Source organism: Lissotriton vulgaris, chromosome 2_2, assembly GCF_964263255.1.
Source record: "Lissotriton vulgaris chromosome 2_2, aLisVul1.2, whole genome shotgun sequence".
In the NCBI taxonomy this organism is placed as follows: Eukaryota; Metazoa; Chordata; class Amphibia; order Caudata; family Salamandridae; genus Lissotriton; species Lissotriton vulgaris.
In genome coordinates, this window is record NC_141688.1 from 102,132,524 (window position 1) to 102,158,551 (window position 26,028).

Here is a 26,028-nt window from a genome sequence, read left to right on the forward strand (position 1 = left end):
TGAATGACACTGTCCAACAGACGTCTTGTCTTGGATTAGCCAAGATAAAAGACTTGAACAATCCGTCTACACCTACACCTACACCTGATAGTGAAGACACTTCAGAGGGGGAGGTCGACGTACATACTATTTTGCATCACAACAGAACAGATCCAGATTGGAATAAATGGTTGCTCTAGCTCAAAGACACAAACAACTTTCAAGATAGATTCCTGAATAGAACAAAGGGGTTCACATTAAATAGGCCAGACCCAAAATATGTTCAAAGACAGCATTCAGGAATAGTAACAACATACAGTGTAGGGAAGGTTTGCCTTGATTGGCTACAAAGATCTACACTTAAGGATGTAAAGCAACACTTATCTTTACTTAAAGATGGCGCTGACCTTAGGGAATTCTTGCTTGGACCAAGAAAACAGTGTCATAAACGTTTTATATATGCCGGTATCTATGCTGCTTATAATGAAGCATGGAAGATTACGCAAGCAGAGTCTGCAGAAAGAATACGAGAAATCGATCATATTAATTTGGAGAAAACTCTCTCTGTGGTTGACAATTGGTTAACGACTCTGTCGTCCAGGATATATTCTCTGGACAGCATAGTGTCTTCGGCCATAGAAATCATGGAACAGGACTTAGTCATGTTGCAAAGCGGTCAGTCGCAATTACGTTCTATCATGCAATTAGCCTGGACGTTGCAAAACCTTCTTTCAGGCTATGTGCCTTGGTGTTTAATCAATACTACGTCACTGTTTTCAGAATTCAATCTCACTGATAGATAGATAGATCTTTTATTGTTTGATTAATTAAAATCTTGACAAAGAAACCACAATTCACACAGTACTAAATTATATACACTTAAATCACAATAAATTGTTAAAATGCATTTTCGATAGCAGTCAATCTTTAAAATTGTATACATCCTATATTAATAAACAGTTTTTTTTGTTTAAAAAAGGTTAGTATGTTAAAGCTAAAAGGAAAGTATAATTATTATTAGTGCCCAATTTCATGTTGTTCTAATTTTTCCATACTTTTGTTACGAATTTTATCAATGCAGAGTTAATGAGAACATCATCTGAACAAAAATTCAATCTCACTGATAAACAGATCAAATTGGCACAAAGAGGAGCAGACTATATGGTGCTGAGCATTGAAAAACTGGAAATATTGCCATTTACAGTCACTGAAAAGCCAGCTAATGAATGTATTATACATGGAACAATCACTCTGCCTGTTACAATTTTCCATTTTCAATATTGCCTAAACAATATACCAGCAGGCACATATGAAAGGTTGGGTAAAGAATACATCAAGACATCCTGGAAATTACTGTACACTTACAGATGTTGGAGTGGGGGTTGTGAAGTGTTTATTAGCGGGAAAATCTGTGAAACGCACTAAGCGGTTCTCTCCTTTGTCAGGATATAAACTTACACGGGGTCTGCAATGGTTCCTCTAACAACTTGTCCTGCCACCTGCAAGGTTCACCAGCTGCGGTGATTGATCCAATTTTTGGACAACTCTTGAATGGGAGTTACCTTATGTTGAATGATCACAGCTGCTGTGGCATGTTGCCAGGAATACCATATCTATTAACTGTGTCAGCCAGGTTTACTTGCTGTATGCAAGTATTGTTTCCTAAAACCAAGACAGACCGGGAGTCGCCACTTTGGCCATCACTGAAAATCTCTTCTATACAAATTGATACTCTAAGCAGAATGAAAGCCATTCTTTTGCAAAAAACTGTGCCACTGACCTCAGCCAAAGAGACCTATGATCTGCAAGTCGCAAGGACTTCTGCAGAGATACATGCCCTCTTAACTACTAATTGCCCTATACATTACTCAGGAATGTTAAATCGTATCTTAAACATGTCTGATACGAGTTGTATTGTACATGTATTTAAGACCATATTTTCTGGACTATTTGCACCTTTTGAAGCAGTCCTAGGAATATTTCCAACTTCGTGCACTCTGTGTTTGGCGGATTGCCTCTCATTTTGGGACTCGCTGCAGGGATACTATTTTTGCTCCTACTGCTGCGATATGACAATTCATTTCACCAGCGACACCCAATTCCCCATGGAGACAACTCTACTGGCGATGAATTGTTGTGAGCGCATCATCCAAATTTTGGGACTACCTCGTCTAAGAGAATTAAATACCACATGGTTTCTGTCATTCAGACCAATTCAGCAAGATTGCATCTTACCTGTTCTGCGCTGCCTGCTATGCGGAGAAGAATGCTTGTTAGACACATGTCTCACACCCCCATCAGTCATGCCAACGGATGTTGATACTTTGCTTGAACTAGTAACGGCCCATGCACTGTGTTGTCCCAAGCGGCTTCCAATTCTGATGACGGCATTCATTGAGATCTCACAGACGCAAAATGTTGACAGTGAGGTACAAGAGGAAACAACAGGCGCACAGATACCATGCGATTTGAACATTGCTAATGGGACCAATGTTGACGGCGATGCTTCACATCTATGTGCGGTTGATCTTCTTAACGAGGTAATCCAACTTTCACCTACAATGGTAGACAACTTTTTTACAGACTTAGAAGATTTGATGTTTTCTCCAAGCACTAACACTGACTTTTGATTTGGCACACAGTGTTCTGAGAGACTGTGAATTCGACCTTCGATTTTTCAAAACAAAGTTTTAGCTTTGGAACTCCCCTTCTTTTTTTCTATGATTATTAATCTTTCCAAATTTGTTTCGTTTTTTGGCACAGAGCATTCTGCTTAAAGTAGAACTATTCATAGAGAACTATAATTCTTTGAAAAACTTCCAGAGACAATATTTGACCTTATCCATGAAATGTTTTCGGCAACTTTTTTCTTCTGTATTTACGAGCCATTTCATAAATGTATATTTTCATGATTCATTCAGATAGCATTTTCATATGTCAACTTTGTGCTTAGAATGAAACATTGCTTTATATGCATACAGCACCAATGCTCTTTTGTACACAAACCAGTACTGATGCATTTATTATGTATTTTGGGTGGGTTTTAAACACTTACTTGTTGTATAGATAGTTTTTAGATATATTTATACATGTTTAGAACTTAGTATTTAGTAGAAGTTGTAGATAAGAAAGTGGAGTGGGTGTTGTATGGCGTTTTAGATTCCGAATGAAATTTCCTGATTCATGCCCTTATATAGGCACAATTCCTGTTGCCCTTATATAGGCATAGAATTTAAGCCCGTATTTAGGCATAGCCCATTCTACCCAAATGCAGGCATGGTTACTTTCATCCGTTCACCAAACGTCACCACGATTTCTTGAAAAACCAGACTCTTAAGCAGTAGGGACTTTCCCTAGCCTGAAAATTGATTTCTCCAAGAACTCATTTATTATGCATGAACATCTATTCCTTAGGGGTTCATTCATGACGTTCATATGCCTGACTTTAGGTCAAAGATGGCATTCCTAAACACCTTCAAGGTATACATGTACCTTCACTTGACATAGTAAAGCACGGTGTGGTTCGGTGCAGTTCGACGACCTACTTGCCCGACCCAGCTTGCTACAGCAAGTACCGAAGGAAGCCGACTCTGCAGCTGACGCACTGATCAGGAAGCTGCCCTCCTCTGCAGAGAAATCCAGCTCCAGTGTTTCTGACTCCCCTTGCGGGGTGTTGGAAAATCGAGTCCCGAGACAGAGATACCAGACCTCCTTCATTCTAAGGTATGGAACTGTTCAGAGCCTAGAGAAACCTTTGGCATTTCTTGGCAAAACTAAACCTATGCTAAAGACCATACTTACTTCTTACCTCATACTAGACTTAGGTTAGGTACATTAGGGTAGGCGTATTTTAGAAGCACCAGTTGAGTATTTTAGCCTGTGTTATTTATGTATGTATTTGTATATGGCTTAGAACCATACAATGCTATTACAGTATTATTTTATATTACTGTTCACGCTGTACGCATTATACTTTGCATTCTGTCTAACGATTGTAGCAGTTCACCTCTCTTGCATGAGAAAGAAGACTGTTCAATAAATCCTTTTATTGAAACGCCTGTCTCTCTATTTTTCTCTGCAACTCTGTAGAAAAGAAGCATGCATGATTGGCTGAGTAAAATAGTTATCTATTGTTTCCACAACGCTGAAGATAGTTATTCCAGTCCTAGGGAAACAAAGTTTTCATGTTTATTAGTTCGTCAGAAACTAATCCCTTCTTGTGTATTCGAGAACATTTCTCATGACCTATGAACTAGCTGGTACTCACAATTAAGTTTAGTATATTCGATAGAGACCTTCCACTGCGCAGTGCCTATTGGGAATATAGGAACTACACTACACCTCCGCCAGCCGGGCGTTGCATTCCACCCTTGGAGCCTGGTTCCGGCAGCCAGAAGCAACCACCAGAACTGAGGCATCAGGTGAATGCTGAGCGGAAGAAGAGGAGCTGCATGATCCACAAAATGGCGGCCGTTAATACTTGCGGGGCGACCGCTGGCTTCCCCAACTTGCGTTGTGGGCCCCCGTTGCAGATCTGAATTCGATATGGCGATAGGTAAGGAGAAACTGAAGAATCCGGAGGTACGGGTGGTGGAACGACTGCACTGGTGTGCGCACCCGCCTGATGCCTTGTGACCGCAGCGGGTAGGAGCTTGCAGTCTGCCAGCGTGAGCAGACCCCTTTAAAAGAGAAAGGACAGTCTGGGGGACAAAATGCCCATAAATTAGGTTTAGGGGGCTGAGAAGTGCAGTGGGGGCTCCCAGGCACGATTTGCCTGACTTCAACACGGCCCCTTCTTCTTACAGGTAAAGCTGCAGGCAGGAGTAAAATGAATAGCCCCACTGGGAGTCTGCCCCTGGAAGTGACCAGTGATGCTTGCAAATGGCGAGCAGGTGACTGGAGGCCATTACCACCAATAGTAAAGGGTAAAACTCTCTGTGGATGCTGCAGATGCTGACACTGTGCTACAATTCTGATGAGGGTTACAAGCATAATTCTTTTAGAGAGGAACGAGCACCCCTTGAGGAATTGTTGGAGCACCACACATTCGAGAACAACGCTTGGACGACACCACAAACTATACCACTCACATTTTCCCCTCTACAGATGGTTCTGGAAACTCTAGCCCACCCTTCCTTATATCGTGCCTGCCCCGCCCTACCTAGTCACTATGCCATACCCTATATCAGCCTACTCCAACCCCACCTCTGCAAACCACTTAAAACTGCACTGCCTGAACTCCTTCACGATCAGCTTCCCCCTAACCGCTCACCCAAAGCGAAAAAAACCTTTAAACAAAAACTGATCAGACAACATCCTGAATCACTACTCGTGGACATCTATCACTGCGCCTCCAAAGGACAAGTAATAATGGATCTCATCTTTCATACTGAAAGACCCGAAACATGGAACTCCATCCTCAGATCAACTCAATATCTCTAAAATGACTAACATGTCCCATAGCTGCAAACTGACTTTCTCAGCCCCTAACCACACTAGGCAAAATGGGAAAAACACTGCGATCATCTCCTCCAATGGTACAGTCCTGATACAAGCTAACAAAGACAACCTAGAAATCTTTGATGCTCTCTTCCCATCCCTCCGGTCTTCCCCCTCCTACTCACTCCTCCTCTACCCACCCATCCTCCTCTCCCTGAAGAACCCGACCTACCAACAGAATTCACAGTCCATCCTGGGGCACCCTAGTAATAACACCTGCCTCAAGCCGTGAGACACCACCTCCAACACTACCAGAGAGAACAAGACCTCTCTACCCTCCTCCCGTAACCTCCCTCTCCCGGCTCCTCCTCCCTCCCTACCCACCTCGAACGACCTGAAAACACAGTACGTGACTCCCAACCCCCTCCCCAGTCCCTTATGCAATTTAACATCCACGCCCCAACTTGGCCCGCGCCTCCCCGCACCACCAACCCCGCCCAGATGTCACACAGACACCTCACCCATTAAAGGGCAACCTAACAACATCAGGCTCTCCCCCCCCATGTTTACTTTTTCGGCACAGAACACCCACACTGACTTAGAGACTGGGCAGCGGCTCATCCTGTTTGAAAGCCAAATTACCACCATAATCCAGGGTCTTAGTGAAACCCTTACCAACCTCGCCACATCCTTAAAGCCTCACCACTACCATTCCTTCCCTCCTCTCTCTCAACAGAGACTTCCCAATGCTCCCCATCCGGAGGGGGCCTCTACCCCTTTCTCTCATCAAACACAGAGACCGAAAAAAACTAGAGATGTCACTTCTGCGAGTGAAGCGGCAGCTCTTGTTTCCTCGTACGACAATCTTATTACTGCCACGCATCAATCCAAAATACAGGTGATCACAAGACTGGGAAGAAAACAGTCCCCCTCGAAATCTCCTGGACCCCCAGCCACATGCACGATCATCCCCACTGTTCCCTAAACGATAAAACACACAACAGAGACGTCCCCCACAAACAAGCATGCCACAGAGCTAGCAGAATCCATCCTCGCCGACGACATAGACATAGCACTCATCACTGAGACATAGCTAAATGACTCTTCATTTCCACTCATGGATACTCTTGGACTCCCTGGCTTTGTTATCACAAACAAAGAATCTTCACTGGAATGAAGAAAGCAACCTGCTAATCCAGAACCTGAGGAAGCTTCTTCACAGCAACAACCTTACTCAAAACTGCTTAGAGGAAACCCATAACAAAGGAGCAATCCTAGACGCCATTATCGCCCAGCATGACAATGTCATGATAGACCCCTTCCTGCTCGTGGACTGGTCTGACCACCACTTAATCCTTTTCCACCTCACTCAGCCTATCACACCTAACCCCCCCCCACCCAAGACCCTCCGATATGGACTAGAAACTTCACCCAGATTAACATGACTGACCTAGAGAGAAGGGTTAGCTCTCTCCTAACTGCCTACACGGACGATCTATCCACAACAGAACTCACTGCCCACTACAACACAAACATGACATCCACTCTATATCAAGTAGCCCCCTTAAAACAAAAAAAACCAGGAACATCCCATCCAGATCTTGGTTCAACGTGGACATTAACAATGAAAGAAGGCAACTAAGAGCTTCAGAAAGACTATGGAGGAGCAACCCCTCCTCAAAACAACTCAAAGCAGCCCGAAGGAAATACAAAAGAGGCATCAGCAGCGAAAAGTCCACCTTCATCTGCGCCGCCTTGGACAACGTGAAAAAACAGGCCCAACGAACTGTTCAAAATCAAACAACAAACCCCCGGAATCCTCCCAACAGGCCTCCAAAGACCTGTGTGAAAACTTCACCAACTTCTTCGAAGAAAAAAATCACCAAGATTGAGCTCTCACTGGACATCAATGTCAAACTCGTCTCCAAAACCCTTCCTCCAGTGACAGCAGATAGCTCGCCTAAGCACCCAACAAAAACCTGGAAGTCCTTCAACCCCATTGCGGAAACCGAGATCCTCAAACTGATCTCCAACTCCAAACCAGCATCTCACGTCCTTGACCTGGTTCCCACCGAACTGACCAAAAACGGAGTCTTTCCATGGACCCGTTCTGGTGCAAGATCATTGCAGCTCCCTAAGAACCGGCATCATACCTGAATGCCTCAAAGTTGGCCAAGTCATGCTAAAAAAAACAGGCTTTGACTCCAATGAACTGAATAACTTCGGACCCGTCTACAATCTCCCCCTCCTATCCAAAATCCTTGAAGAATGTGTCCTCTAACAGCTGACTCAACACATGGATAACATCAACCTTCTTGACCCCCACCAATCGGGTTTCAGAAAAGGCTACAGCACCAAGACCCCGATCCTTAACATCACAGACAACATCCACAAATCCCTCGATACCGACCAATGCTGCCTCCTCATTCTCCTAGACCAATCGGCCGCCTTTGTCATGGTTGATCTCCAACTTCTCATCAAGGCGCTACAAGAAAGGGTAGGAGCTGAAGAGGTGGACCTACGCTGGTTCTCCTCCTTCTTTCACAGATGCTCACAAAGGATAATAAAAATAGCGTTACCTCCAACCTACACCCGGTCAACAGGGGCGTCCCCCAAGGTTCAGTGCTCCAACCTCAACTGTTCAAAATATACATGGAACCCCTCACCAACCTACTCAAAAAAGGCTAACATCCCCTTCCACCTCTACGCAGATGACACCCAAATCTATCTTGAAACCTCCTCCATTGATGACATCCACAGACTAAATGTCACTCTAAAAGAAAGCCAACATTGGCTGTCGCTTACCTACTTAAAACTCAACCAAGACAAAACCGAAACACTCCTCATCTCCAACAAAGAGGAGAACCCTCATATTTCAGAATGGCTAAAATCTTTGGATGCTCTTAACGGCAATCTCACACTGACCCACTCCATGAAATCATTAGGAATTACCCTAGACTCAAAACTTGACATGGCCAATCACACCAAGAACTCAGCAAAGAGTGCCTTTGTCAACCTGAAGTTACTTAACAAAATAAAACCATTCATCTCAACCAACGACCTCAAACAAGCCACCCAATCACTGGTGCTATCCAGACTCGACTACGGGAACGTCACCCTCACTGGTACAACAAAATCGCACCTAGCCCCCCTCAAAACTACTCTCAACGCAGCATGTAGAATGGTCACTAGAATCAGGAAATACGACCACATCTCACCAGCACTCAGAGAACTAAAATTGCTCCCAATCGAACTACATGCCAGATACAGAACTGCCTGGCTCATACATAAAGTCCTGCACACAGGAAAACCTGAGTATTTGGCTGCCAAACTAACTCAAGAGGGCTGGTCAGACAAGAAACCTCAGGAGCTCCATAACCCTAATACTCATCCCCATGAAAACACGCAAACAAAAAACTGCTGCTCGGTCCTTCGCCGAAAATGCACCCAAAATCTGAAACGCCATTCCAGTCGGTATCAGGACTATCCCGATCTTCACAAAATTAAAAAACAACTTAAAGTCCTTTTCCTGAACCACTTCCTATCGAATGGATAGCTGCCATCAAAACGCTATTCCCTGCTCGTCGTCTCCTCCTGACATTGTAGCTCTAAGACTTTTCTCCTCCCTGCTACCCCCCAACTGCTCCCCCCTTAATTGGTTCAACCTCAAGACTATGTGCACTCTATGAGGTTGTCTCAGGACTCACGGACTACCTCAATGCTGCTCAGCATACTTGGATTTCCAAACCTATCATGTAGAATCCTGCTTTATTGTATCAACCCCAAGATAACAGGCACTCTATGTGGTTATCTCAGGACTTACGTACTACCTCAATGCTTCTCAGCACACTTGGACTGCCAAACTTATATGTAGAATACTGCTTATTTTATTAATCTTGCTCAAAAACTGTTGTGAAACGCTCCAATACCCTCGGGTCAGGCTAGCGCTATATAAAACTCCTTAATAAATAAAAAATTAAAACATTTAAAAAATCCCTTGTAGGCATCTTTACCTAACATTTGATAATATAGTACATGCCTTTTTTCTCTTCTGTCTAGCTGGTCGGACACAGTACTCTTAGGAGTATCCAAGTCTTCATTGTCTTCCACACCTTTTGTCCTACACACAGCAGCCCGGTTGTTAAGAGGCACCAGATAATAAAATCACATTACTATGCATCAAATTAAGATCCATTGGCTGCTCCTGTAGTTGAGGATATCATTTGAAAATTCTCGGAGTAAGCGGTATAAACTTAGAAAACATTCCCTCTGAAAATCCCATGTTATTATTATTATTATGTTTCTTATATAGCGCCTGAATCGACCCCGAAGGGGTATCTCCGCGCTTGCCTTGGGAACCTGTCCTGGCTTTTCCCTGTGAGATAGCCCCTACAGGGCATCCCCAAGGTGAAAGCCAGGCATCCCACCGCGGGGGGCCGTTGTGGAGCTTAAGCAAGCTTAATGCCCAGAGTTGCAGAGTGTGAAGCCATGATTAGGTCAGGCACCGAAGCGAGAATTATCGAGTCCATGGACATTTGAGCTCAAGACCCTGCCGCGTCGGGAATTGAACTCTGGTCCCGGGTCTGACCTTTGCTTCAGGGTCTGCCTGCTCTAACCAGTGAGCCACACTTCTCCACATGTTCCTTTGTTGTTCACTAAAGTTAGAGGATAAAAATTGGACAAGAAAAAATAGATCCTGGCTATTACTGAATTTTGCCCTAGATTCTATAGGGCAAAACCTTGAAACAACTTTTTACTTGAGTTTCTGCTAATGTGTGTAACTCACTTCCAAAAACATCAGACTTTTTTATTCACTCCTTTGTTTTCACAAGCGTATGAACACGGATGTGGTCAATAGCCTTTTGCTTTTATCCCCACTATGATTTGCTAAACTTCTTTATTAATACCATCTCTCCTGCTCAGATTTTTCTTCTCAAGTGTGCTTTATTGCTCATCAGTTTTGTTACCCAGATGTTTCTTTTAGCCAGATGTCCCCCAAGAAATACATTTATAAATACTGTTATACCGGATGTATGTCATCACAATGCATGCTTTCACTCCGCATGCCATTACAACGCAGTTTTTACAACGCAAGTCGTTACAACGACTTGCGTTGGGGGCGCTGGATAGTGGAATAGTTAAATGTTCTATTCCAACTCCAGTCCCCGTGGATAGTAGGGAAGGTGTTGGATAGAAAATTAAACTATTCCCTATCCTACAGCGCCCTCCAGCTCAAGTCGTTGTAACGACTTGCGTTGTAATAGCTGCGCCGTAATGGTAGTGCGGAGTAAAAGTTGCGTTGTAAAGGATGTTTCCCTTTATACCTTATGAACAACATCTCAGTTGATCACAGGCATATCTGCACATTTTCTATGACTAGGAGGTAATAAAAAGATTCTGATGGAACAAATGTCATTTTATTTTGTGCAGGTCACAGCACTCACTGGATTCAGGCGAGCCAGGCAATGGAGACAGAGAACCTAGTAATGGAAATCCTGACATTACAAGAGAGTTTATAACTTCTACGCCTAATGTCAGTGGCAGAAGAGAACCAGAAATCCCAAGGTATATACTAAAGCTTGCTCCATAGACAAAGTAATTTCCTAAAATGTGGGTCAGACCCTTGTTTGAAGTGCAAAGTCAGGAGGTTTGAGTCCAGAGTTGGATATGTGTTGGCTAAGGGATGCTGATCGAACTTTGGACGTGCCCGATTCTGAGCAAGCCAATATTCAAAACTGGTATGCTATGGCTATCCATTTTAGGTAGGCAGGGGTGGCAGCTGCTACCTTTGTGTTTGCCATTGGTACCCTAGTCACATCCCTTGCTATACGTAGACCCGGATTGCAAGTTATGCAGAGTTTGCTTGCCCTTTATGTGCCATTATTACCTGGTGGAGTATTTACAAAGTGTGGTTGAATAGCTGCTATTCTGACTTCTCTCTGAGAACGGCTATAAGGCTGTTGGAACATTCCACCCACTGAGGGTAGAATGTTCTAAACTAAACGGAAAGAAACAGATAAACAAACATTGAAATGTTGGAACATAAGTCCTATACCAACCATTATTGGCCCTGTCCCACCCTGTTGTTTTCAATGGAGCTCACAACCTTCCAATGTTTTAATAAATGAAGATTAAAAGATATATTTAGTATGGAAGATAATACATTATTATATAAGAGGTTCTTCAATTCTACTTACAAATCCAGCCATCCCTCGCTAAATACACACATAGCTGTCTAAGGCTGCCTGGCCATCTTCAAGAAGGACAGATAAGAGTTTAATGAAGACTGATGAGTCCCCCTCGGGAAGCCCAGCATACTTCTGACCTCTAGCGGGGTCTGGTGGCTCCACTGGGCAATGCATCCAGTACAAGTGCCTGTGTTTGACAACATGGCGAAAAGTTTGAATTCCAGTAGATCTATTCAGCATCCACGGCCCGTGGAGGGAGTTTCGGTGGGGCAGAGTGGCCGGGCGGGGGAGGGGCAGGGTGGGAGCTGCTAAAAACTGGAGTATGGATAATTGAAGGTAAGTAAACAATTTATTAAATAAAATGAATTTTGTAGCGTGCCTTGCATCGCAAAATGCGATGCAGGGTGCGCTACGAAATTTGTTTTATTTATTAAATTGTTTACTTACCTTCGATTATCCATACTCCAGTTTTTAGCACCCCCCACCCTGCCCCTTCCCCGCCCGCCTCTCCGCCCCGCTGAAACTCCCTCCACGGGCCGTGGCTGCCATTCAGCCTTTGATCTTGTTGATGTCGATCTGTAGACTTGAGTTGAGCAACAATAAACATTTGTAGGATAGAAGCAATAAGTTCGTGGGCATTTAACAAATATACTTATGTTACTAGTTCACCCAGGAAGACAGTATCTTGCATGCTAGGCAGGGAACCACACTTTTTCTTACTGGTACCAGGACAACCATACTGGCCTCAACCCTATCATGGGGCTCTCCCTATGCTCTGCTTCACAATGATGAATTGTTTAAAGTGCTGCAACAACATGAAACCAGTTATGGCATTTTAGTAGCTTGAGCCCTTTAACTAAATGGGCCTGTAAGTTGAGGTGTCCCCTCAGGGACTGCAGCATTTATTGTGCCACCCTGAATTTGACAAGACAAAACATGTCTCCCAGCCTGACTAGTAGAGCAGTTAAAAACTGCTATTTTGACATTGCCCTTTGAGCAGTGACGAAGCCCAAACTCTCTCTTTAATGTATGAATGTCAATCCTACAGCAGGTCTATCAAATCCGAAAGCAGGACTTAGCATATTAAAAAGTATTAAAATTTGTTTTACATGTCCTGACAGTAAAAACTTGCAATTGTAATTTTTCCTGTGAGAGAGACTGGTAACCCCAGTGGCGAGTACAGAGCTACAAGCTGACAGCTCAGCTGTGCTAACTTCTGAATAGGACTACCAAAGTTGGCACCTCGAAATATCAAACATCTTATTACATCAAGCCTTACTTGATGCCCAAGTCAAAATTTATATAATTTGTTGCCACATCCAACTTTTAGAAATTTGCCCTTTGATTGCCCAAGTTTACCAGTGGCCATTGGCCAAAGCTGGCCAAGAGGCAACCTTCTGCCCATCATGTCAGCGGCTCCCAGAACAGGTAACAAAAGAGGTCTGCCACTGTAGGAGGTTTTACCTCCTCCTGGAAGGAATCCACATGGGGTGTTGACCCAAAAAGCGAACTACAAAGGAGAAGCCTCCTTTGAAGGGCAAATGGTGAACATACTCAAGAGGGGATACCCTTTTATCTGGGTAGACAGGCTAGCGTCGGAAACAGAGAGGGGTAAACACTTGGCAAACTGTTTTTCCTGGGTTCTGTTGCTCTGAGGCAACCACACCTCCAAGCTCCCAGGCTCCACACACCAAGAGAAGGGTTCAGCCATATTAGGTGCAGGCAGAATAGAGTGCCATGGGATAGCAAGATGCCACATTGCACTGGAAGCTGTCAACAGGTGTTAGGTATCCAAGTAAAGGCCAAGTAAAGACTGCAACCTCCCCTAAGGATATTTTCTGGGCATAAACGGGGTACTCCAGGCACTCAGAATTCACATCTCACCTGGAATGGAGATGTGAGCTGACAAAGGACTGCCCTTCTGACCCTAGAACCGGCAAAGCAGAGGCTGCACCAAAGTTGTTCCTTGGTCTAGCGACTATAGGACTGTGCCTGTTGTGTCGTTCTAATGGAAAAGTCACCCACTGAGGCCAGCCAGAAGCAGAAACTCCAAGAGTCAGTTGTCCCAAATCTCTGAATCGTCACTCCTTGTCACAGTGGAGCCCAGGAGACCAAGACCCAATGCTCCAAAGTTATATTGGAGTCTGCCGGATCAGGAAAGTTGTCAAACTGCAGTTCGGTCACCCTAAAGAAAATGTATTGCCAAAAGAAGGGAATTGCTGGTTTTGTTGTGCCTGGTGACCAGTAGTCAAGTGGCGACTGGACGTATGCTGGACGAAAGAGGACTTTGAGGGACTTCAACCCCTGTGGCCAAAGTCGCCCCATCTAGACTGAGGAGTGTAGGCCCAGGAAGACCCCCCCAATTTCAAACCCTCTTCAGCATCCTCTATCCCTTGCCTCAGGACCACTACACTGAAGTCAGCGGTAAAGTACCTCTGATACTGGACTGGAGACTGCTTCTTCTGCCAAGGTAACTGTTCCCTTTGACCTTGTTGGTTCTCTTGACTGGATCCCCACCAGCTTTGGGTTCCCAGAGTACTTCCAGGTAACCACATTCATCCTTGCTGTAACGTTTTGCTGAAAAAAAAGTGTCTAATTTGTAATGTTTTATCACGGTTGAATGAGAAGCCTCGATTTATTGTTTCTAAAAAAATCTATGTCTCTGGAACCCAACAGTAGATCTTGTTTATTTTGATGCCCATAAATTTATAAAAATATAGCCTATTTTTATAAATTGGTGACAGATCTTTTGAGAGTCATTCTTCTTTTACTTCAGTTGGGGTTGTGCTGTTTAAATCCTTTACACGTGTTCATATGTTGAAGCCTTATTGTTCAAAGACACAGCTACCCAAGGTTGAGCTAAGGGTTGACATACAAAACCTTACTGGATTGAGAAGGGTTGGTAGTGCGTAACACAGTGAGGTCTCACAACCACACCAAATAATACGCCCCATTTCCACACCAAAGGCCTTTGTCTGACTATTCCTGCCACTTTTGTAGGAATTGAGTACCTCAAAAACCACATCTACTAATTGGTATTTGGTACCCCCAGGCAATAGAACATTGCAGAATAGCTTGGAATAATTCTAGCTGTGTGAGTCAGGATCAATAACCAATCTGACAAAGACAGAGATCCTTACATCAGACATCTGACAAAGACCAGAGGCTGTAACATCGGCACTATACAGAGTGTACAGGGCCTCTGTACACTCTTAATAAAGCAGATGGGACATCAGCTGCTTTTGAGCAGATGTCCTGTATTCACTAAACTCTAAAGAAGGCCTACAAGGTTCCTGCATCCTCCTGCACCTTGTCCCAGCCCTACCTTTTCAACCTTTACAAATCAGCTCAATAAACTCTTGCCAGGTGAATCCGACGGGTGTTTGACACTGCCTACCCCACCCACCATAAACAGTAAAGCCTCATAACAAATTGAAGCTGACCAAGACAATTCCCAAGCACATTCAATTATCACATCAACTACCACAGGACACGATCGATCACCTTGATCGTTTTCAACGTTGTTTTCTTTTTCTCCGCAATGTCTCAAAATGCGTATCCAACTTCATGAAGCACTGGTCAGAGTAGGTTTTGGGCTCATTCTCTGTGGACAGCATTACTCCAGAAAAATAACAAAGTTAATATGTAGCTGTTTGCATTGAGCTGAAAGAAATATCTATTTCTCACCAGAGTCAAAGTGCTTCCTACCAAGACTCCACTGAGAAATCTCATAACGCCTCATCAGGGGTAGTAAGTGGTGTATAAACGCACTTTCAGGTTCAAATACTGTATCAACTTGGTTTCCAGATGGGTGGGTGGGTGTTCCATTTGCTACAATGATGGATTTACAATCTTGCCAAAGAGGCTGAAAACCTGCCATATTCATTGTATTTGGCGGTGGTAGAAATGTAGCCATCAAGGTTAATGTATTCACCATTGAGGAGACACTTTGGAGGAGAAACCTTGCAGCAGAAATTACTCAAATATCCTGAATGCTGGGAAAGTCCCCTTTATTATCAGTACCTACATTGTAGTATGCCTCACATGCCAGAGTTCATATCCCAGCAGGTTATGAATAGTTAGATTTACTGTTCGTAATTTAACATTGAAGTACTTTGAAGATACATATATATCTGAAAGCTATGTAGATGTGAAGTTCAAGAACTTAAAGATGTATATTTATGTTTTCGATATTGCTGTGGTTGATATTTTGGATAAATATTTTTGTAGAATGGTTATTATTAAAACGTGATATTCTAGTGCAGTCTCTGAACATGCTTACCTTTTCTTGTGTGCCCCTGTACTCTGTCTGGTATTGGGCAAAATTTGCATGATTTGCTTTTCCGTAATTACGTCAAATGTTTGCAAACTTTTGTGAAATTAAAATCAATTGTGTAAAATACAAATCCATGATTTCGTGCTATATTTTAGCACAAAATGCACCCTTGTATCAATTTGTGGAGCGAGGGTGCATTTGAAAAAAGTACCATGAACTACAGCTGCTCAGGTTCTGTTGATTGCAAGACTTTGCTATACATTTTGATCATGAAGTACAAGTACAGCAGTAACGCCCAAAGCAGAATTTTCTGCTGCACGCAAAGGAAATGATGGCCCTTGCCTTTTTACCGTTACCATTCTGGTGATAGTGTGGAAGCTCAGTTCCCTGCAGCCTCATGTCCCATCCTTGTCGGACGGAACAGCAGACTACAGAGCATAGTGGATCAAGGGAAACTGTGCCTCTATCTGGCAAATTCATGTAACTTTGGGGCATATTTACAGGGGGATTGGGGCAATGACCCTCTCTATATTTACAAGCCACTTTGCATGGCTTAACACCGCCTTGTAAATATTGTATCCTTTGATGCAGTGTCAAGGGGGCCTGCAATGGGCGTACCCACGCAACACCCATTACTTTTTGATGCTGCCCCAGATGTATGACGTTTCAACGCATGTTTTTACCATGCATGCCTTTACAACGCAGGTATTACAGCGCAAGTCGTTACAACGACTTGCGTTGGGGGGCGCTGGATAGTGGAATCGTTTCATTTTCTATTCCAACTCCAGTCCCCGTGGACAGTAGGGAAGGTGTTGGATAGAAATTAAACTATTCCCTATCCTACAGCGCCCTCCAGCGAAAGTCGTTGTAACAACTTTTGTTGTAAATCCTGGGTTGTAATGGTAGTGCGGGGTAAAAGTTTTGTTGTAAACGATGTTCCCCTTACTTTTTGATGCTGCCCCAGATGTACAATGATCTGTAAATCTGACGCAGCTCTAAGAACTAACACCGCTGAAAAACAGCTGTTAGATTGATGCAGTGAGGAGAAATACTTTTAGTTCTCGGTTTTTTCTCTTTCTATGTGTACTGCATTCGTACACATGAAGGAGCAAATGGCCTTTAATGATTGTTTATGTGCAGCAGGAAGGTGTCCCTTCCTACACATAAACAATCATCCGTGCAACACAAACATTCTTGCACCATGGTGCAAGGGTGCCTGCATTACAGGGATGATTTCCTGCAACTCAGGCACCCTTGCACCATGGTGCAAGTGTGTCTGTCTTGGCGCTAGGCAGATTTTCTTAGCTCCGGCGCAAGGGAAACCACAGAGGTACACCGTATTCTTGTGAATACGGCAGGTCCCTGTATTTTTTAAATTACGTAGCACGGTGTTGCTAAATTGCTTGCAGTGCCGTGCTGCACCATTTCTTCGTGAATATGCCCCTTTGTATTACTTTTCTTAGTTATCCTAAGTTCGCCCAACTATGATGGTTTCATTAAAACGTTGCCCAACCTTAATATTATCCCATCTGTCAACAATTCCACGGTCAGCTTTGCTCCCGGGGAAGGAAGCGGAGATGACAAGGATCACATTTCTTGATAGTTGAATTAGGATGGAATTGAGCTCGGTGGAAGTAAGCCGAGTCGCATCCCATTCATATGTCTGCACTCGCTGGAAGATTGAATTTAGAGCAGCCGCTGATGTCTGGGCTTCTGTCTGATCCAATCAGTGCAGGCGTCAGGCGCATAACCCGGCTCCTATCAGCAGGGCTCCCTGACATTCTGACACAGTGTCAGAACTGAAAACACAATTTCCTCCGAGACTGGGAAACGTAAACGTGTCAGTAAGAGGCGCCTGGCTGGCCGGAAGTTAAAAGAAGCTGCCCATCGGCCAGGCACTCTTTGGAAGCAGTGCAGGCCATCCGCCATGGACTGAGGGATCACTCTTCAGGGCCGCCCTTCGACAAGGTGGGATTTTAGAAATGAATCCGTATATCTTCCAAAATTTAGAGATAATGTGCAAATGACGTAGCAGCGGGATTTGTGTCAGGGACATCTTAAAAAATTTTGGGGGGGGGGGGGGGGGAGGGGCTGGGCCAAATGCATTTTGGGGCGCCTGCACGAAACAGCTTTGAATGTATAATATAGCTCCATCTCATTTATGCCCTCTTTGTCCAGGTCCCTGGCATGGCACAGCCACACTCCTCCAAATTCTAAGGGCCACATTTACAGTATTTTGACACATGGCAACGCAACAAGCCTTCCTGCTTCGCTGCTGTGCATGAAAATGAAAGGGCAGGAATGTGGCTTATCTACAAGATACAGCATACTCCTGTCCTCCTGCCCCGCGCTGGCGGGCAAACAGCAGCCATGAGCCAGCGCCTGCACTCTTGCTCCTTTTGCAAGGGCGCCTGCGCTGAGGGATGATTGCTTATGTGCAGGAACGGACACCTTCCTGCACAAAAAACAATCATTGAAGGCATTTTCCTCTTTCTACGTGTTCTGCAAAATGCAGCAAGCATAAAAAGAGGAAAAACCAAAGAGAAATAAAAGTATTTCTCCTTGTTGGGCCTCCTTATGCGTGCCCTGGGGCGGCGGAGGATTCTGACGCATTCCCAGGTTTACAAAATGTTCTAAATCTGGGAATACGTCAAGTTCCATGGATGTTGCGTGGGAACACCCACAGAACGCAGACTTATGCCTGAAAGGGAAACATTTTTTTTACAAGGCCATGAAAAGTCATGCAGGGCGGCTTTATGTGGTTCTGTAAATACGGGCCAGCACACTGTGCTGCAATTGAATCAATAAAAGTGATGTGCCTGCGGCACAAGGGGCTTGTAAATAAGCCTCCAAATGTGTTTACATCTAATATTCAGGGATAGTGCCGTGTTTTCAATATTATAACACAGCAACAGCTCGGTCATATTACTGCAAATAATCTCTTTGAGACACCCTTCCATTTCTCATATGTAAGGTCCTGTTATGATCCAAAACAAACTTTTTTTATGGATCTTGCATGAACTATAAACACATTTCTCTGCAAAATGTCTGTAATAGACTCTCACACATCATCTACATTAAAAATAAATAAAATGAAAATGGCTTATAAAACAATCTGTTTAAGAATTATTCAAGGTTATGAGGGCAAAACACTCTGCAGAACAGAGCTAGCTCTATCAGGCCCTCCCCAAAAGGCTGGGGTCCTGGGCCAGAGCCCTCTTTGCCAATGCCTTAAAAAATCTCTGAGTTGTGTTTATGTGAAAGGCATCTTCTGCTTAACGGTTATGCCCAAGCGCAGTATCTCTTAGAAAACTGGCAACATTTCCTCACCTGCAATAATTGGCACTGAAAAGCCATGTACCATTTTCTCTGACGTTAGTTTAACAAGCATAGGCATAGCCAATAGGTCTATTTATTCCATCGTTTTATATATCACAAACTTGATCAGGTATCAGAGTGCTTCACATAAACACCAGTTGCTTTACGCAAGGACACATTTTATTACGAGGTGATAAAGTGATTTTCCCAGAATCACAGGATGTTGAGCGTCATTGCCGAGACTTGAACCTGGTTCCCCAGATTGGAGATCAACCACCCTAGCTGTTAGGCTACATCCTCTCCCCTTGCCTTTGGCACCTTACACGTTTTTAGGCATGCAGCACATTATCCTTAGTGCTGTGCTACCAGGGATTGAATAGCTATACAATTACTACACAATGGGTCATGCAGACTTTGACAATTATGTAGCCATGCTGTATCGCAGTGTGGGTGCTAGGCAGCATGGCTAAAATAATATTTTTAAAAAGGACTATGATGCAGCCGGTGCTATTGCACTTAAATAAAGAGCACATTAGCACTGGCTGTATCATGGTGTTTTTTAAATGAGTTTTAGCCGCACTGGAAAGCATCTGCACTGCACTGCTTTATGACATGGCTACTAAACATTGCCAAAACCAATAGTTTTCATAGGCGAGACCTACTGGCTTCGCCAATGCTTGTTAAATAGGCACTCCACAGCATCTATGCACTTAATTAAATAAGGATGTTACAACTATGGAAAAAGTGTATAACAACAAGTTTCCTGACAGCCTGGGGTTGATCATAAAACTTTACTTTCTTGACATACGTTTCTCACTTGGAGTTTCCCAAGGGGGTAGGACTAAGCATGGGCGAATTTTGCGGATCTCGCGTTCGCGAATTTTGCGGATTTGCGGATTCGCAATCCGCAAAATCCGCGAATTCCCGCGAATTTGCGGATTTTTTTTTTTTTGTGTTCGCCCGTGTTTCTGCCAGTTCGCGAGGGTTTTTACAATTTCGCAATTTGCGAACTTACCTGTCGGGTCGCAAGTTTTGCGAACTTGTTGTTTCTATGTGTACAGCCTGTTTTGGACACTCTTCTTCATCACTGCCACTCTCTGTCACCACTGCCACTCTCTGACTACTCATGCCACCCTCTGGCCCACCCATGCCACCCTCTGTTTCATCACCACACCCTCTGGTTGTCCAGTGTACATTATTTTCGGCAAAGCAAAGCACACCTTCCCTGCCTCAAGTGACCTGAATTAATTTGGGGCTGATTAATGTGTCACAGAATATTTTTTTAGCTGGCACCTGCTTCCTTAGTGCGCCCTGATTAGTGATCTTTTGCACTTGCTAAGTGCTTTCATTGTTGCAAAATTAGTTACAACACCTGCCCTGCCCCAACTGACAATAATGAATTAGGGGCTGATTAATGGATTTTAACTTCCAGCCTGGCTCCTGCTTGTCTCCCTTAGCTGTAATTCAGGACCTTTGTGGCATATGTGTAACTATTCTGAGGTTCAGAGCAGGGTCACATAATAGTTTCAACTGGCAACTGAACTCTGGAGGGGCCCCTCAGGAAGCACTACAGGAAATGGCTACTAATGATGAGCCTGAACTTTTGAACCTGGCAAGTAGTTACTTTCAGTTTTGCTAAGAGCGTATTTCTGCAATTTTGCACTTATTCGCGGGGCGCGAACTCACGCGAACAGTGCGAGCAGTGCGAGCAAAATCCGCTGCTCGCGGATTTGCGGATTTTGCGGGAGATTCGTGAATCTCGCGGATTGCGAATTTCCCGAAAATCCGCAAAATCCGCGAGCGGAACGGATTTTCCGCCCATGCTTAGGTAGGACAACTTCAATCATTGAGCCAGAGTGGAGCTGGAGAGCTCTCTTCATCCCAGCTGAAACCAGTACATCCTCTGGATAACGAAAACAAAGGTTTTTCAAGCCTTCTCAGCAAGGAATCGAGGAATCACTCTTCTAAGGCTGCCCTGACGGCAGCTTCACGAATTCCGTTCCAGACCCGTTGTTAATCACACTGTGCGTAGGGGGAAGCACAGAGCTCTGGTCTGTGTGACTTCTGGAGCTGCAGGATGGTGTGGGGGTAAGTCTGACATTTATCAACAGAAATGGAACTGATATCCTTATGCATATTCTGTTAAGAGTTAAAATCGATGATTCGGCAATATTCTTTTAAAAGGCTTAGCATGCAGAATATTACAAAACAGGCAAAAAAATTGTCTTGGTTTTGGGTGAATACAGGTAGGGTATGACAAGCAGGGAAACATCTGACTGACAATGACATTAGCTCAGAGTGGTTAAGTGGTTGACTCCAAAATTAGGCCTACATAAAGAGGCTAAATAACCATAAATACACATCTGCTTGCACGCACAGTAAGCTTTAATTCCCTGCTTGCTTCAAAGTTCAGCTAGATAGATGATTCACCAAGGCCTGAGGTGCAGGCAAGCCCAAGGAACCACAGCTGGCTTAATTTGGTACTCAGTTTTATTAGGTTCTTAAGGCCAAATGTATTTTTTGCTCCATGGCTTCTTCTTCTTCCTCATCATTGTCATCTGGGGAGGCTTCCCTTGCTGACCCGGTTGGGCGGAAGATGGCTGTGGTCCCTCTCTCCCCTGTTCTGGTTTGGGATTTTGACGGGTAGCTTTGAACTGTCAACCTAGAGAAGGGGGTGTGTTTTCAGCTTCCTCCTCTCCTGTTGTTAACCACAGACGGCAGTCTTTGGGGTTGGAGGGCCACGTTGGGGTCCTTGAAGGCCAAGGGTCAGTGGTGTCTGAGGAACAGGACCCGTTCCTTGAACTGGAGGGAGTTGGCAGCCATTTGGCAGGCGGTGCAGTTCTATCAGGTTCCTCTCCACTGGGCGAATCTGTTGGTTCGTACCACTAATCAGGTGGCTCGTTATAACTTGAACCACCAGGTGGGGACCAGTTGCGTGTCTCTGAACCTGCTGGCTTCAATGATTTGTGCCCGGGCTAAATCTCATATGTTGGTGTTGAGGGCTGTTTTCATTGAGAGACATCTAAACTTTCATGTAGACTGCTTGAGACGCAACCTTCCATCCCCTGTTCTGTACCATCTGTCTGTTCCTCTGTTCCGGGACCTTTGTCTTTGGTTCAGGACTCCCTGGATTGATCTTTTTGCTTCCCTTCACAACGCTCTTCTCCCCCGGTTTTGTTCCGAGGTGGTTTGTCCTCAGGTTTGGGTAGTTGATGCTCTCTCGAATCATCTGCTTTCAGGCCTTTTGTGTGCCTTCCTGCTGATTCCCCCCTCCCGAGGGTGCTGCAGAAGATTCGGGGGAAGAGGGTGGCGGTGTTGTTGATTGTGCTTTTTTGGCCTTGCCGCATTTGGTTTCCTCTCCTGGTGCGGCTGGCGGGGGCAGGTTTGTCCAGCTGCCCTTGGTTCCGGCTACGCTGCAGTGTCTGCTCCTGTCCTTTCCCAGTCTTTGTCGGTTGCATCTGAGGGCTTGGCTCTTGAGCGGCTGACATTGGAGTCTTTGGACTGTTCTTCCATGGTGGCCTGTGATGTTCAACAATCGCGTCGACCTTCGATGCGTAAGAGCAATAATTAACATTGGGGCTCTTTTGTCTCCTGGTGCTCCTCTCATAGTGTGGATCCAGTGGTTAGGGATCCGGCTTCTACTCTTGATTTTCTTCGTGTTGGATTTTTGAAGGACCTTTCCCCTTCCACCTTGTCTGCTCAATTGGCAGAGGTGCGGCATGTATGGGGTCCTGGGTCCTCCTTGGAGGTTGTTGCTCCTTTGGAGAGTCGGCTTCGTCGTCCGGTCTCCCCTGTGATTGTGCCTTCTCTGGATTTGCCAGTTGTGTTGAGGGGTCTGAAGTTGCCCCCTTTTGAACCTTTGTTGGATGCTGATCTGTTATGGCTGTCTGCAAAGATGGTGTTTCTGTTGGCCACCACCTCAGCTCGGAGGTCGGGTGAGTTGGGTGCTTTGCTTATTTCCTTCCCATATTTAAACTTCCTGCCGGATAGGGTTGTCTTGCAGCTTGATCCAGCTTTTCTCCCTAAAGTGTATTCCAGGTTCCATTTGCAGCAGGAGGTGGTCCTTCCTGATTTGCCTGGGGATGGGGATTTGCTTGTTCCTTCGTCCTTGGATGTTTGCAGAGCACTACAGGTTTACCTCCAACGCACCCTGGGGTTTCGTAGTTCCCTGGCCCTGTTTGTCTCCTGTGGGGGTGTGGCTATGGAGAAGAAGGTTTCTACTTCCATCATCAGTCGGTGGGTGTGTTTGGCAGTCTGCCAATCCTATCAATCTGTAGGTCTGGCTCCTCCATCTCAGGTGGAGGGACTCTCAACGCGTTCTGTGTCCACTTCCCGGGCTGAAGCAGCAAGGTCTCTATCCAGGAGATGTTGTAGTCCCATCACACATTTGTCCGGCATTATGCCTTGATGTTTTGCATGCCTCTGTTGATAATTTTGCTGTTGGCATTTTCAATGCTGCTGTGCCTTAATCATTTGTTTGATTACAATCTTGTACTTTTGCATAGATCTCTGCTGTCCTGCGTTTTTCTTCTTGGTTTTCTGCTTGTGTTCTCACTTAGTTAGGACTGGGACGAGGAGGACATGAAGGGGTAATGTCTTGTTATTTACCGGTAATCTTCATTACCCCAATTAAGGTCCTCCTCTTCCCAGCCCTGTTCCCTCCTTCTCTCCCTCTGTGTTTGTGTCTGGACTTGCTGATAACAGGCATGGCTGTTGCTGGGAGGGGCTTATATTAAAAAATACTAGCTTTTTGATTGGCTGTTATGTAGGACTGCCTCACTTGATTAGGACTAGGACGAGGAGGATCTTGATTAGGGTAATGAAGAATATCAGTAAGTAACAAGACATTATGGTCAGCGTAGGAAAGTTTCTAAGTTCATGTTTAAAAATTATTACTTCAAACAAACGCTTGGATCGGCTCCGGTTTTGTTCGCCCTTTTAAATTGTTGGTTCACCCACCTCTACATTATTTGCACTGAACTTTATTGAGAGCATGTTGATTTATTTTGCAAGAAAATGGATGCGTGTATCTTGATGGTGCACGGAATGTTTACAAGACAAAGGGGGAGGGGGCTTCTGTATCACTTCCATACCGTAGACTGCACAAAACCTAGACAATATTATAAAAGCCAGGTGTGGAAATCACTGGTATAGCCTATTATGTTGTGTGCCAAGTCCTTACTCTATTGGAAAAAGATAATGCACCAATATGTCACATCCTTCTACACGGGGAAGCTGGGAACCCTGTTCAAAAAGAGGTTAACCAAAACAGTGGCTGGTGAAACTGAAAGGCTTTTTTGTGCACGGCCATATAGTGCCCTGTCTTCGAGGTGCAACCCGCTGCAGGAATTGGCCTAACGCTATTTAAAATATAAAAATAACATGCTCGTCGGGACCCTGAAGGAGAAGAGTGCGTAGTGGCGGCTGGTGCGGATCAGGGCTCAGGGGCAGGTGGGCAGTAAAAAAACGACTCGGACCCCCACAGAGAGCAGAACTCTTTTCTACTAACTAGGTAGACTCTCATTGCGTTTGGCCATAGCATGATGCCCAAGGGATTGTGGAATCATACACCATCCCATTAGGTTATCTTTGAGAAGCCTAAAAGACTATTTTATCAGCATTCTTCTGCAATATTATCCGTCAGAAGTTGGGAATTCGCGACATCTATACATGGCATTTGTGGCCTAACTACATATAATATTTATGGTCCAAACACAACCAATTTAACCTTGGTTTCCTATGTTCAGGGGGACAACTAAATATCACATCTATTCAGAACAGAAACAGAAATATACTACTATCAGCAGCATTTTATAAAGTGACAACAGAAGCCCACGCTCCAATCTGGAAACGGGTAGCGATTCCTATAAGCGATCGTCAATAATATCCTATGAGCGATCATACACACCCCCTTGTTTTGGCAGACAAAATTTAAGTCTTGATAAAGGTGATCATAATAAGGAGTTATCACCGAAATGCGTCGACGCAATCAAAAATATATAATTCAAGTCTCCAACACCATAATAGATACGCTGAGGTGATAGCGATACTACTCTGGTGCCAACAGAGTGGAGAAAGAATATACAAATCTGTATCCAACAAGTGTATGTTGTAACTGTTCTGTCTGCTAGTAATTGTGCAGGTCGCAATTATCTGTACTGTCTCAATTTTATCTTGTTTTAGTTAAGGGATTTAGTCTAGTCATCCCTGATGTTTGTATTGTCTGTTTTTTTAATATATTCAAAATAAATGAATTTTTAACTTTTCCATATTTTTGTTGTTTGCATTCGTTATGTGATAAGGTACATTATTCTATACCTGTATTTAGTTGTGCCTAAAGGGAACCCTTTCTCTTATCTCAGTAAAAAAAAACACATTAAACTTACCTCCTTGCCACTGCCGCGTCTGTTCTCGTCGTAGCTGTGCTTCTTCAGGAAGCAGGAAGGGGCCAGGCTCACCTGAGGCAATCAAAACGCTGATGTGCAGTATTGTGATTGTTCTGAGCTCTGTAGTCGGGTGCTCAGCCACGGACTGGGAGCCTGGGCATGTTCTCCACCCAGGCTATTATGCAGCCTGCGTGGAGAATGCGGAAAGTGCGCATGACGGTTTGGCTGGCCTGAGACTGCTGGTGAAACTGTCACCTCCACTGATAACAGTACATGCAGTGGTATGTACTGTTATCAGTGGAGATGACAGTGGGGTGTCTGTTATCACCCTTGGCCCTGCCTCTGCCCCCAAGACCCTGGGATGCAAAATAAAATGATAATAAACCATGGTTTATTATCGTTTTCTTTTCTTTATGCTGCTGGAATGGGGGGGGGGGGTGCA

At 44.5% G+C, this 26,028-nt stretch overlaps 1 protein-coding gene across 2 annotated transcripts in view; it reads left to right on the top strand.

The window, feature by feature from the left end:
- The window catches only part of LOC147729090 (tetratricopeptide repeat protein 24-like), a 604,158-nt gene that overhangs the window by 321,983 nt on the left and 256,147 nt on the right, over positions 1-26,028 (top strand). For both annotated transcript variants that reach the window (XM_086959369.1, XM_086959370.1), the window contains exon 8: positions 10,849-10,983. In XM_086959369.1, coding sequence (XP_086815495.1) covers positions 10,849-10,983 — 135 coding nt within the window. The remainder of the gene's footprint in view (positions 1-10,848; positions 10,984-26,028) is intronic.